Source organism: Vespa mandarinia, chromosome 22, assembly GCF_050613455.1.
Source record: "Vespa mandarinia isolate Hongniang chromosome 22, ASM5061345v1, whole genome shotgun sequence".
Classification (NCBI taxonomy): domain Eukaryota; kingdom Metazoa; phylum Arthropoda; class Insecta; order Hymenoptera; family Vespidae; genus Vespa; species Vespa mandarinia.
Window position 1 is genome coordinate 1,550,001 of NC_140831.1, and position 15,000 is coordinate 1,565,000.

Genomic DNA, 15,000 nt, shown 5'->3' on the forward strand with positions numbered 1-15,000 from the left:
TCTGTTTTCGAATGGCAATACCAATCCTCGCATCTATAGTTTATGAACTCAGAGATCTTAGATATTATGAACCGAGTAATGCCTAATCGATGACACATCACTGACTACTATCGACTACTGTGTATCGATATAACAAGAATATGCATACGCTCGCAAAGCGTATTAACAAAAAAAAATATTTTCACGTTAAAGATCTAATAAACAAATTTATCTATATAATTTATATTTTATATGAATAGGATATATATATATATATATACATAAATTTGTACGTGTAAAAAATATATGTAAATAGATATTATACTTTTTTTATTTTTCTTCTCAAAAAAGAATCTTTTTTCTTTTTTTTTTTTGTTTTTTTTTTTTTATATTTTCTTTTGGCAAGGAATAAAAAAAATATTATCGCGTTTATTGAATGTGATTTTTAAAACAATAATATTATCTTTTTTCTCGTTGTATTTTCTTTTTGACAAAAGAAACAAATAAATAAATCCTTTTCTACGTTTTTTTTCTTTTGACAAAAAGCAGAAAAAGAAAAAAAAATGTATACATATTTCGTTAGTTGAACGTGATTTTTAAAGTAAGAATATTATTTCTTCCTTTTTCTGACATTTTATTTTCACACACAAAAAAAAAAAAAAAAAAGAAAAAGAAGAAGAAAAAAAAGAAGAAAAAAAAGAAAAAGAAAAAAGGAAAAAGATGTCATCGCGTGTGTCAAACGTGATTTTTAAATATAAAATTATCAAGGAAACTGTCACGTGCAAACGTGACAAAGAAGAACATTATTCATAATTAACGTTTATTGAGTTTTTGCCGCTGCTAATTAATGTATACAATATATGTATATACTAATCTAGAAAATGGTGTTTCAATTAAAAGTTACTAAAGTGAACGTGAGACATGATAAGAAATCAAAACTACGTCAGCGTGTCTCACGTATGTAAATTTGTTCTATCTCTTTCCTATGTCTACAGTTTCTCAATCTCTTTTCAACCCAGCCAATCGTATAATACATTATATTCTCAAGAATCACAGGTATTTATAGTAGACGAGTGCATTGTCGAAGGAATTCTAGATTTGTTTGCTCGTCAATTGAACTAATACGATTAAATAATGTTAATGAAAGAGTATCGTTATTTTCAATTACGTTTTCGAGGAAAAAAAAAAGAAAAAAAAAAAACAGAAGGAAAAAGGAGAGAGAGAGAGAGAGAGAGAGAGAGAGAGAGAGAGAGAGAAGGGAAAAAAATTACGGATTAGTCATACCTCGATATATTCCGAGGAATATTATTATATAATACGTAAAATGAACAAAGATCATTTAGAAAATTAATGAATAAAATCTAATGAAAAGGACATATTTAAAAATTTCAAGTATAAATCATTAAAAAGAAAAAAAAAAGAAAAAAGAAAATATCTCAAGTAACATTTACATTTGTTCTAATTTTTTAATCGTAATATATATATATATATATATATATATATATATATATATTAAATTCCATTAATAGATTTAATAATGGACAGATATAAATAAAAAAAAAAATAATAAGCTTTTGACGAATGAAAAAGATTTCTTTTAACAAGATTAAAGAAACGAATTGATACTTATACGAAATTATTAATAATTCGTTATAATAATTGTTTAAAAGTTTCATCTTTAAAGTAAAACTTTTCGTATTATTCGACGATGCAAATTTCCACGAAGTTTTCTATCTTCGTAGAGACGTTGAATATCCTTGACTCAATCTGTCCTCTCTCTTCCTTTCTCTCTCTCTCTCTCTCTCTCTCTCTCTCTCTCTCTCTCTCTCTCTGTCTCTCTATCTCTCTCTCTCCCCCTTCTTCTATTTACCCTGATCTTCTAATTAATGTGAGGTTTAATGGAGGGTTACCATCCACGTACGAGTCAGCATCAATTTCATGGAATTGATCTCTCTCGACTGATTCATTCACGGTAGTATTCTACAATTTATTAGTTGAAACACATGCGCACACACACATACGCACACACACTCATATATATATATATATATAAACAGAGACATATTACATATACGTATAGTAGACGTATACGTGTACGCATAGTGAACGTAGAGGCGTATCTTAGACGGAGGAGGGAGGGTAAGGTCCATTCATGCGCGAAACACGCACGTGCTTACACATCGTACACACAGACACACACACACACATACACACATATATATATCGTACTACCTTCTTCATTCATAAAAATCTCGCGACTTCTTGGAAGTTAAACTGCGCAGGAGGATTACGAAATTCGTGAGTCGACCACTGGTCGGTGTGTAAAAAGAATAGAAAAAGAAAAAAAAAAGAAAAGGAAAAAGAGAAGAAAAAAATAATAATGAAAATGAAAAAGGAAGAAATAGAAGGAAAGAATAAAAGTGAATGAAGTGAGAATTTAAGAAGTTTTGGTTGAATCATAAACGAAAAGAATAAAATAATGGAAATTGTGAATTGATATGTTATTTTATACAATCTCATCGTACAGTTTCTTTTTATTATCTTGTAAATTTTTAATGATTATCGATATATATATATATATAATGATTGTTCTTAGTTTCGTTCGTCTTTCTTTCGAAAAAAAAGTAATAATAATAATAATAATAATAATAATGATAATAATAATAATAAAAAGGAAAGAATTATTCACGATGATTCGACAATTATTTCATACATGTTCGTATTTATACATTAGCAAATTCAAAAAGCAACATCATTGTTGCTCATGGTATGACTTAAAGAAGAACGTTTAATTCGTATGAATTATTTTTTTTTCCTTTTTTTTTATATATATATATATATATATATATGGCAAATATATTAGACCAATCGGTTAATCGTTAGAAGTTAGATTTTAAAATGTGACGCAACCCTGACCCCACAATTTGCACATTGATAAAGACTTCTGATAAAATTGATTATTCGATATTATTTTCCACGTGAATGTTTTCTAAAATGATTTCTAATGCTTACCAAGAGACAATGATCGTTCGTCATTCTTTATCTGTCAAGAAAAAATTTAAGTAATAAAAATCAACAACGACGATGAATCTGCAATTATTTTCCGACAACGTCATCTTATCGTCTTATTAACTTTTACGCGGTTTTTATTATCATTCATTTCCGTGGAACATTATTTACACATCCTATCTTCGTTTACGTATATGTATATATATATATATATATATACACATGTGCATGTATGAAAAGTAACAAGAGAGAAAGAAAAAGAGAGAGAGAGAGAGAGAGAGAGAGAGAGAGAGAGAGAGAGAGAGAGAAAGGCAAACAAACGGAGAAATACTCGATCCACTAAAAAACTAATCGTCATTTCGCGGTTTTTCTAGTTTAGCGTTAATTCTTATTAGAATCGTTATCGATAACGATAAACGAGTAAATCTTTTCCAATTACTCGTTAAAATCTTGAACTTGAGAAATAATCTCAATTATCCTCATTCCTCGTGTTTAAAAAATTAGTCATCCGAACTCTAATGCACACTAACCATCGCTTGATGATTAGTCCTCGTAAATAGATTTCACACGAAGGTCACACGTATTATAATAGTAATAATCTTCCGCCTTAGTCTTTCATAAATTGTTATTGGAGTCGTTCAATTTTTCTTAATTTTTTTTCTTTTCCACTTTTTTCTTTTTCTTTTCTTTTTTTTTTTTTTTTTTTTTTTTTTTTTTTTTTTTTTTTTTAATTCCTTTTCGATATAATGAACTCCTTTCATAAGGAATTTCAATGAGAGAAATACGAAGACGAACGCGAAACGCGTTTTATATAATCGATAACTCGAGTCCTTTCTCCTGAGCACGTATATCTTCTTGACCTATATCAACGCGTGTTAAAAAGAATGTTCTATTGTACGAAAATAGGAAAGAACAAGAGCAAAAGACAGAGAGAGAGAGAGAGAGAGAAAATAAAAAAAAACCCATGAAATAAAATGACGTAAATGATAATAAAATGATAATAATTAATAATAATAAAATGAAATAAAATGAGCATGAAAAACGAAAAAGCGAGAAGCTAAGTTAGCAATTTTTAAATCGTTTTTGAAACGACGTCGTGAAAGAAGATTTAAAAAAAAAAAAAGAAAGAAAAAGAATTAAGAAAGAAAGAAAGAAAGAAAGAAAGAAAGTAAAGAAAGGAAAGAAAGGAAAAAGAACAGGAAGAGAATGGTTTCTAATCGTCGTTAACGTAATGACGTAATCATCGATCACCTCCTACTCGAAGCCTCTCGAATATGAATTCCTTTCTACGACGAAAGTTTACTGTTATATTCTCTTGACTATATTAAAAATACAGATAGGGTATAGATGCTAATCGTTCCCAGAATATTAATGAGAAAACCCATGTTCGAGACCCATGTTTAAGTAACCGTTAATCGATTGCAACGATTAGGTCACTAGCCTCGAATAATCTCGCCATCGTCATCGTCATCGTCGAGCTGATCAACGAAAAAAAAACAAATTTGTCATTTCCGTAATTCGTAAAAAAAAAAAAAGAGAGAGAGAGAGAAAGAGAGAAAAAGAAAAAAAAAGTTCCAACTAAAATCGACCGTATATATATTATCGAAATAAAATCTTTTTCACTTTAATGGAAAAGACTTTAAAAGCTTATAAGTTATATACTTAATTCGTTGGTTCGTTCTCTCTCTCTCTCTCTCTCTCTCTTTCTCTCTCATCAAAAAAGGTTTCAATCCACTTTTCAAATCGTTTATAATCCACTTTCGTTATTCGATACGATAGACACGAAAATCGTCTCGACCTCGGCAAATAAGTTATACTTACTCGGTATTTGGTCCTTGTCCTAAATTCATTTGGAAATATCGATGTGCAAATGCAGAGTTCCGTTTAGTTTAATCGATGAAACAATAGACGTCGTACATATCTGTCTACTTATTTACTTACATACCTGTCCTATGCCATGCTATGCTATGCTATGTATGTATGTATATATGTATTTGACAAAATGAATATCCAATTACTACTATCATTTTGCATAACTTTCCTTTTGACTTCTTATTCCTTTTTCTGTTTTTTTTTCTCTTTCTTTCTTTCTTTCTTTCTTTCTTTCTTTCTTTATTTTCTTTCTTTCTTCATTCATACATTTGTCTCTTTTGAGCAAAGATAACAATTAAGCATAAAGAAAGAGAAATAAAAAATGGGACAGAGAATTTAATAAAATTCAATACAAAAGTGAGATGGAATTAACTCTTTGAAAAAAAAAAAAAAGAAAAAGAAAGAAAAAAGAAAGAATAGAAAAAGAAGAAGAAAACAAAAAAAAGATCAATGAAGAAGAAGTATTCTCGACAAATTTACACGAGGATAAGAAAAAAGTAATCTATCTTTGTATATAAATGATAAACCTTCGAAATAGTTCGATAATAAATCGCAAGGTCAGCAGTATAAGATACCAAGATAGTTTGGTTTAAACAATGATCCTTTGATTAACACCTATTCGAATTTACACTTTGTCAAAATACAATGGTTCGCAATTAAGCTAACGAACACACACACACACACACATATACGACCATATATACACGCCCACATCCCCTATGCACCTACACATACACCCTCTATGCACCCGCACATACACTCTCTATGCACCCACACATACACAATAGTCACCGATAATAGATCGTACCTTATCGAGTTAGACAAAGATGAATTGATTTTATGCTCGAAAGATTTAATTACTTTCTTTTTCTTTGATCTTTTTTCTTTTTTCTTCTTCTTCTTCTTCTTCTTTTTTTTTTTTAACATCTTGACTATATACAATAATGTCGTGTTGGTGAATAGATTTCCAAATTTAATTTAGCTAATTTTTCATAGAATAATTACGACGTATTAATTGTATACAAGAAAAAAAAAAAAAAAAAAAAAAGAAAAAAAGCAAGTTTTTTTCAATGATGAAAAAACATTTCTTCATGTTTGTTTCGTGAATTTGTCAATGGAAAAAAAAAAGATTTAATTAGAGCAACGATGGAATGATACTCGCGAAAAATATCGATATGTATGATAATATATATTTAGAGTATATTTATGAGTTTAGAAAAAGTTTTGAAAAAGAAAAAAAATGACTTCACGCAAGAAAGTATTATCATTATTTTCTTTTTTTTTTTTTTCGAATAGACATTCACATTCACATTCATATTCACATTCAATTGTTTTATATTATTTAATCTTTTTCTTTTTCTCTTTTTCTTTGCATTACAGAGATACCTCTCGCAGTATGGATATTTGCCATCGGTTAATCCAGCAAATGGCGGAATCATTTCCGAGGAATCACTATCTCAAGCAATCTCAGAGTTTCAATCGCTTGCTGGAATCAATATAACAGGTACAATCGATTATTTCATCATTGATTAGGCCTAATGAATGCTCTGTTCTGTCTCTATTCATTTTATATATTTTTCTTCTTTATTTATTTTTTCTTGTTTTTCTTTTCTTTGAATTTAATAAGAAAAAATAATAAATCTGTACTCTCTAATGAACAATATAATTTTTATTAATATTAGATGCTAAAAACTTAATTATCAATGAACAGAACATTTCTATAGACCTAATATATATATATATATATATATTTTAAATCAGGCTTGAATATGAAATGACTTTTAATCAAAATTTCGTAGATCGTTGACTTAATATTATTATTATTATTATTATTATTATTATTATTATTATTATTATTATTATTATTATTATTAGATATTTATTGGATTAATCAATAAATAATATTGAAACTTCAATAAAGCAGAGACCAAAAGTCCTTAGACAAATTGTAAAATCGTAGTTGAATATTTCGAAAGAAGAAGAAAAAATCTGCCTAAAGAGTTTCGAAAGAATGTCATTTTCTAAAAGGAAAAAAAAAAAAACAAAAACAAAAAAAAAAGACAAAAGAAAAAAAAAGCTCAGCGTATTAAAAATTCTGTTGGTATGAAAAAAGAAAAATCAGTAATAATTCGACGATAAATTAAGGGAATTATTATAAATTCCGTTCCATGTGAGTAGATACTACTCTAGTTTCAATCGTAACGTGTTTTAATCGACATGAATCAGCAATCCTCTCCCTCCCCCCCCTTCTCCCATTCATCCTTCTCCCTCCCACTTACGATCGTCTCCATTCGATATAGACGCATACATGTGTACACTTATACTTAAGCACTTGTTCAATGTCGACTGCATATCGTGTGTGACTCACGAGTCGGCGCGTGCATAAGTGAAATTTGCAGTAATCGAACTAATTAAAAGTAAACACGCATGCATGAATTAATCTATTGCGTAAATACATGCATGCATACATACATACTTATGTATATGTAAATATATAAATATGTATGTGCGTCGAATGTCAAAGTCCCGTTTCAAAAGTCACTCTGATAAAGTTCACATTCTCGATGAATCGAACGCACACTCTTATATATAATTCTCAGATGAGACTTATTTATAAATCGAATGGTAAAAAAGAAAAAAGAGAAAGAGAGAGAGAGAGAGAGAGAGAGAGAGAGAGAGAGAGAGAGAGAGAGAGAGAGAGAGAGAGATAAAAATAAAAATAAATAAATAAATAAATATAATCACCAACGACGACCTCTCTGAATCATGGGACTATAGTGACACGAACGAAATATCTATGAGAAAAAATGATATAAAAATGATTGTTCGTGATTAATTATTAGATTAAAATGGATAAGAAAAATTGAAGCAACAATGAAAAGTCATTTGTACGTTGTAAAGAAAAATATCTTTTTATGAAGAAATTCAATGGGAGAGAATGGCAATAGGATGCATCATCGTTTGCATGACGTGAACCTTGAAAACGAAGAGGAGAGAAAACAAAAAGAAAAAGAAAAAAAGAAAAAAGAAATAAAGAAAAAAGGAAAATGAAAAAAAGAAAAAAAAGAAGAAGAAGAAGTAGAATAAGAAGAAGAATAATAATAACAAGTAGCAGTAGCAGTAGTAGTAGTAGTAGTAGTAGTAGTAATAGTAGTAGTAGTAGTAAAGATGCAAAATGATAAATCTCCCTGGATCACCGTAGCACATTGGAAAGGAAAAGTGCATTCTTGAATGTCTAGACGACGAAGGACCAACACTCCGACATATTGCTGTCTCTTCGAAGGATTCACCAGCGTTTAGTTAGTCACTCTTTTTCTCTCTCTTTCTCTCTCTGTCTCTCTCTCTCTCTCTCTCTCTCTCTCTCTCTCTCTTTCTTTTTGGCTCGAGGATCTTTAAGGAGTATGATCGAAAAAGTATTTAAAATAAACTGAAAAAATTTCGTTGAAAGAAAACCAAAAAGAAATATTTGCTTGTCACCATACAGCCAATTTGTTCCGCAACGAAAAACATCGTCAAAGACAGAAAAAAAAGATAGAGAGAGAGAGAGAAAGAGAGAGAGAGAGGGAGAAAAATAAAGATTAAAAAAAGGAGAGTCCGGGTGTCGAGGCAAACATTTTCCTACGATCATTGTCAAGGTTATGTCCTTGACACATGACGCGAACGCGAACTTGAACGCAAATACGAAAGCAAACGTGAAACAGAGAAACTCGTCAAACTGGACAAGAGTGTCTCAGTGAGAAAGTTTTGTTATATTGTCTCTACGGATTACTTTTGCGTGAAATTTAAAAATGAAAAATTTCGAAAAAAAATTTTATTCCATACGATCCCTCTCTTCTAATCTCTTCTGATTTTTCCATTCTCTATTAAAAATGATGGATCCTTTTAGTATTGTATCAGAATAGGGAAGAGAAAAAATTTAGAAAAAAAAAGAGACGAAAAAAAGATGAACGACGAGTAATGATTCGTAAATTAAAAATGACAAAATTATGATGGATTTTAAGAACAGATAGAGTTTCCCTGATGATCATCACTACCTATGACAACTTGAAGCATGATTCAGAAGTTCGATGGAACGCTGAGTTATCTTATAAGACAGTGGCACTATACAATGATGATTCATGTTCGTCACGTAGTATCATTACACGATATTGTTATTAAAATCTATAAAATTTCGTTCGCCAGGTAGGAACAAAAAATATTTATTAAAAAAAAAAAAAAAAAAAAAAAAAAGAATGAAAAAAAAAGATCATTTCTAGTTTACATCCATGCGTATACGTACATATGTATATTTATATTTGCTATTAGGCTAATAAGTAATGAGAAAATTTTTATTAGTTTGTATTACAAATAAACATAATACAGGAGTATTCTTTTATTTTATTTTTTTTTTTTTTTTTTTTTTCACTCAATAAACATCTTGTATCTTATATATTCGAACGAAAATATATTTTATATTTTAATATTGTTTATAGTGTCACAAAAATTTTTTAGTATTATATATATATATTTATTATTATTATTGAGATAAAGAGTTATTACTAGATGAGAAGAAAACAAATTTTCTTTGCAAATCGTCCGATATATTCATATATAATTAACACGTAACATACGGTAAATATGTAAATGAAATTGAAAACGATTTCAGAATATCGTGTATATTGTAAGAACAATTTTCATAAAATGTTAATAGATAGTTATGATAGCGTTGTAATAAATAGTTTGCCTTCTTCTATCGATCCTATAAAGAAAGAAGAAAAAAAATGATGATCTACGTAAGTACGAATCTCAAACGATTTACAATTAACGATTACTAATACCATTGATATGTATAAGACGAGTAAATAGTCTTGACGATAATTCACCAATTTTCTTGGTAACATATGCGAAAGAATGTTGCATGCTGACTGTTACTATCATTGAAGAATCATGGAATATGCAACGCGTTAAGCATTAATGCATAATTGTTTTACTACGTAACGTTCAAACGAATTATTATCCAACAAAGAAATATATTAAATAAATTTCAATCGTATTACGTCTGCATATATATATATAGATAGATATATATAAAACAAAAAATTAAAAATATGTACATCTTGATCCACAAAAAAAAAAAAAAAGAAAACCAAAAGAAGAAAAAGAAGAAGGGACAGATTGATCGATGATAAAAATGGGACAATAAATTTGGATTTTTAAACAAAACGTGATATAAATTATCTTAGGTAATAAACAATATCGGATGGTAGATACAAAGTTTCCCGAAAGAATGGGTGTCAAGGAGAGATTCTCCACGTAAGCGTAAATAGGAATTAATATGAGATAAGTGAAGACATTATGTGGCTAAAGATAATATTATGTACGCATAGAAAGAGAGAGAGAGAGAGAGAGAGAGAGAGAGAAAAGAAAAAGAAAAAAAAGTAAAAGAAAAAAAGAGAGAGAGAGAGAAGAAAAATGTTCCGTGCGATCTACAAGAACTCAAAAACAAATTGTCGTTTATGGGATTGGAGGAAGGAGGAGAGGAAGAAAAACAGAAGATGAATAAAAAAAAAAAAAAAAAAGAAAAGAAAAAAACAAGAAAGAAAAAAATGAAGAAAAATTAAATAAACATAATAAAAAATAAAAATAAAAAAAAAAAAAAAAAGAAAAAAAAAGACATCGAAGGTAAACCGGAAGGAATGATCTAACAATAAAATTGTATATCGTTGATGGTGTATACAGTATATTGTTCGAACAGAAACGTGATTATCGGTGACGATCTTCCGCCTCACGACTGACAAGCAAGCCACGAGAACTTCCTACTATCTGTAGATATAATCAATGGTCAACAAACGTTTCCTGTGCAGTCTATCGATGAAACGGGATCGATCGTTGATTTAGCTTAACAGCATAGACAAAAATGATAGGAATAGGATCGATCAATCTATCGATCGAATGCAAATTCTTTTGGAATTTTTATATTTTATCAAGTTTCTTTTTTGTTTTCTTTTTTTTTGTTTCTTTTTTTTTTCTTTTTTGTTCCTTTAATTACAATCCTCTTAATTACAAGTCAGAAACGAATGGAGCAACGTGTAATTTGTTTGACAAAAAAAAAATCTTTAAATATTCTTAAGCAACGTTTAAAAAGAATATTTCACGGTTTTTTTTTTTTTTTTTTTTTTTTTTTTTAATAAAGAAATTATTTATTTGCATTTGTATGCAATGAAAAATATACAACTTATAATATTTTTAACGATAATTAAATGAAACGTTTGTTTCATTCGATAAAAAAAAAAAAAAAGAAAAAAAAAAAATTTCTGAACACTCGCAAAGCCATTTAGGGATATTTCACTATGAATATAAATAATTTGTTTACGTTATATGCAATTAAAGATATATATCATAGAATGTGTTTCTTATGATGATAAAAACGAAACGCGTTATACATTTGATAAAAAAAAAATAAAATAAAGTAAGATGAAAGATAAAATGAAAATGAAAGAAATCTATAAACGTTCACAATTGACATTTAGGGTCATATCAAATGACTATTAATAACTTATTGTATTTATTGATGGGCGTATACGCGGATATCGTGGATACACGATGGTAGATGAATAAATAATTTTATTGATGGATGCACGCACATCCTTGCACGTCGTATGTAAATATCTATTCATCGATTTTCTGCCGATAATAGACTATAAATGTTGCTTCAAGGATCGATACGAGTAGATCCTTCGTGAAATGAAGAAAACAAAAAAAAAAAACAAAAAAAAAGAAAGAAAAGAAGAACGAAAGAAAAAGAAAAACCACAACATATAATAGATATTTAATGATCTATGGAAAAATATGAAAAATCTTTAAGTACCATCGTATTTCGTGTTTCAGGTTCTATGAACGATGAAACGGCCTATTACATGTCCTTATCAAGATGTGGCGTTAAGGATAAAGTAGGACCGAGTTACGATGGAAGATCGAAGAGATATGCTCTTCAAGGTGAGCAAAATTTAATGACATAATTAATTATAAATAAATTTTCTTATATCAACTCTAATCTTTATAAATATCTCAATTTTAATTGTATCTTATATTTAATTATTATAGACCCAAGTGGATAATTATATAATGATAAATTTATAATGAGAAACTAGTAAATTTGTTTAGTCAAAAAATATACTATAGTATGTCTATATATATATATATATATATATATATATATATATAGACATATATATAACTCTTAAATTTTAAATAGATTGTTTATTTATATTAAATATATAATTAGTATCAGTATATTCCTATAATTATATAAACATATATAATTTAAATATATAAAAGTGTATATTCAAGATATAAATATATAACTTTTAAATTATGCAAATTTATATTTAATATATATAAATATAACAATCTTTTTTCTTTCTTTTTCTATTTCTTTTTCTTTTCTTTGTTTTTCTCCCGTTTTTCTTTTTATTTCGTGACGAGAAAAAAAAGAAGAGAAAATAAATTAATATACGTTCGATATCCTTTGACGAAATTCGATGTAAAACGATTTAAAATTACAAAAAGGAAAAATAAGTTTTAATATTTAAAAATATTTCATTTGTAATTTTAATACAAGAGTAAAGAGTGATTTTTTAATAGATCAGGTAATAGGTATTTCAACTTCCTGACACTCTCTCTCTCTCTCTCTCTCTCTCTCTAATTATAGTTACAAATAGTCGATGGAAAATCAGTCACCCCAAACGGACTTGTTCGCGTTCGAAACGCATAAGTGTTCGACAAAACGCAAACATTTTCTTCCTTTCTTTTTTTTTTCTCTTCTTTTTTTAATTTTATTTTTTGCTTGCGTAACCCTCGGTAATAAAATTTTTCAAAGATTAATTGAAGATCACCCGCTTATATTATTTTACGAATAACAGAACCCATTTCCTATCATTCCCATCCAGTGCCCATCAATCATCTCCCATCGTACCATCGAATTGAACGAGATATATCAATGAAATTGACATTGCATCGACAATTCAGGATATTACTCGTATGTGAAACAAAACTTTACAGGAAAGAAAAAAAGAAAAAAGAGAAAAAAATATATCCTCTAGATTAATATCAACTTGATGCAATAATAATTGCAATGTTTATCATTTTACTCGATACAGAAAGAGAAAAAAAAGATACCAATTACTTTTGCACCAACCTAATAATAAAATATCGAGTATGACGATAATCCTAGGGAATTTTTCTGCTTGTAACTTTCGTTGATAATTTATTGATCTAAACTGTGTTCTTCTAAACGATACGAATAAATGTGAATTTTTTAAATGACATCTTCCGCATCCTAAGTATTTATATTGTATACATAAATCGTGAAAACGAAAAAAAAGAAAAGAGAAAAAAAATCAAAAAAAGAAAGAAAAAGAAAATTAGCATTAAATCAAGCTAAATCTTTCTAATAGTTCTTTACTGTACGTGATATATCACGACAATAAGATAATATATATCAACGTTTATTATTCATACTACGTCGTACGAATATCAAATGATAATCGTTGTTAATACGATTCGATCCGATCTTATAACCATGACTTTGAACTTTTTTTACTCCTTTACTATTAAACTCGTGCCGTTCATGCACGTTAGTTTGAACTAACATAAAATAGATATAGAGAGTGAACATCGAGATCGTCGATCCGTAACTTCTATTATGTGATATAAATCACTATTGTATAGAAAAGTTCTGTTACCGTTTGAATGAACGAAGTAGAACGGACGAGGAGAAATAATCGTAACAATTATTCGTGAAAATGGACGTCATACGTCAGGTGTGATGTTACAATTTTATATCGTAGAAAATATCGTACACAACTTCGATAAATATCATTTCGTTCGATTAAACAAAATCACGATCGCCAATATAACAAGCATGTTCAGCGACGACGACATGTTGAAAGGATAATTTCATGGTAAAAAAAAAAAAGAAAAAAAAAAAAGAAAAAGAAAAAAAAAGAAAAAAGAAAAATAGAGAAAAAAAAGAATAAAAAAAAAAAAGAATAATAATAATAATAATAATAATAAAATAAGAGAAAGACGAACATTTAATCGTTCGATGAAAGAATCGGCCGCATTATTATCTACGATCTTCCGCGATCATAAAAGAATTCTTTCGGTTGCATAACAGAACCGACGATTAATAATTATAGCATGTTTAGTATGTACAGCATGTAGATAAATAAGAGTGTATATGAGAGCATAACGATTGCATAAATTGTAAGTTCACGGTAATGAACCCACCGCGTTACGCGATGACACGCGATGGGTGTAGCTAGTTATGTTAGAATGTAATAAACTCAATTTTTGCAGGATTGATTGATCAATAAAGATTTATTTTTACGCAGGATCGAGATGGAGAGTAAAGAAATTGTCATACAGGATTAGCAAGTATCCGGCGGGTTTAAGTAGAACAGAAGTTGATAAAGAAATCGCTAAAGCTTTTAGCATTTGGTCACAATACACTGATCTATCCTTCACGGTTAAATCTACAGGCTCGGTAAGTGATTACTCATGATCAATTTGATTATCTTTTTAACAAATTAAAAAAAAAAATATATATATATATATTAATCAAATTACATTTCAATTTATATATATATATATATATATATATATATATATATCATATTTAAAATTAATTAATATATATATATATACTATCAACCATCAGGTACCAACAACTGATAAAGAAGATTCAGAGCTTTGTATAGATCTAACGATCAATAATATATATATACACACACACACACAATATATTTTAATATTTTATTCAGGTTCACATAGACATCAGATTCGAAATCGGTGAACACGGAGACGGTGATCCGTTCGATGGACGCGGTGGTACTTTGGCACATGCTTATTTCCCAGTTTATGGTGGAGACGCTCATTTCGATGACGCCGAACAATGGACGATAAACAGTTATCGTGGAACGAATCTGTTTCAAGTTGCGGCACACGAATTTGGACATTCGCTCGGATTAAGTCACAGTGACGTTAAAGCCGCCCTGATGGCACCTTTCTATCGTGGATACGAGCCCAATTTTAGTTTACATTCCGACGACATCGATGGCATTCAAGTGAGTTCAAAATTATTCGTGTGTTTTTTAAAGA

At 28.8% G+C, this 15,000-nt stretch overlaps 1 protein-coding gene across 4 annotated transcripts in view; it reads left to right on the forward strand.

The window, feature by feature from the left end:
- The window catches only part of LOC118442731 (matrix metalloproteinase-14-like), a 41,366-nt gene that overhangs the window by 16,350 nt on the left and 10,016 nt on the right, over positions 1 to 15,000 (forward strand). For all 4 annotated transcript variants that reach the window (XM_035868710.2, XM_035868708.2, XM_035868707.2 and 1 more), the window contains exons 2-5: positions 6,241 to 6,364; positions 11,728 to 11,835; positions 14,235 to 14,386; positions 14,664 to 14,966. In XM_035868710.2, coding sequence (XP_035724603.1) covers positions 6,241 to 6,364; positions 11,728 to 11,835; positions 14,235 to 14,386; positions 14,664 to 14,966 — 687 coding nt within the window. The remainder of the gene's footprint in view (positions 1 to 6,240; positions 6,365 to 11,727; positions 11,836 to 14,234; positions 14,387 to 14,663; positions 14,967 to 15,000) is intronic.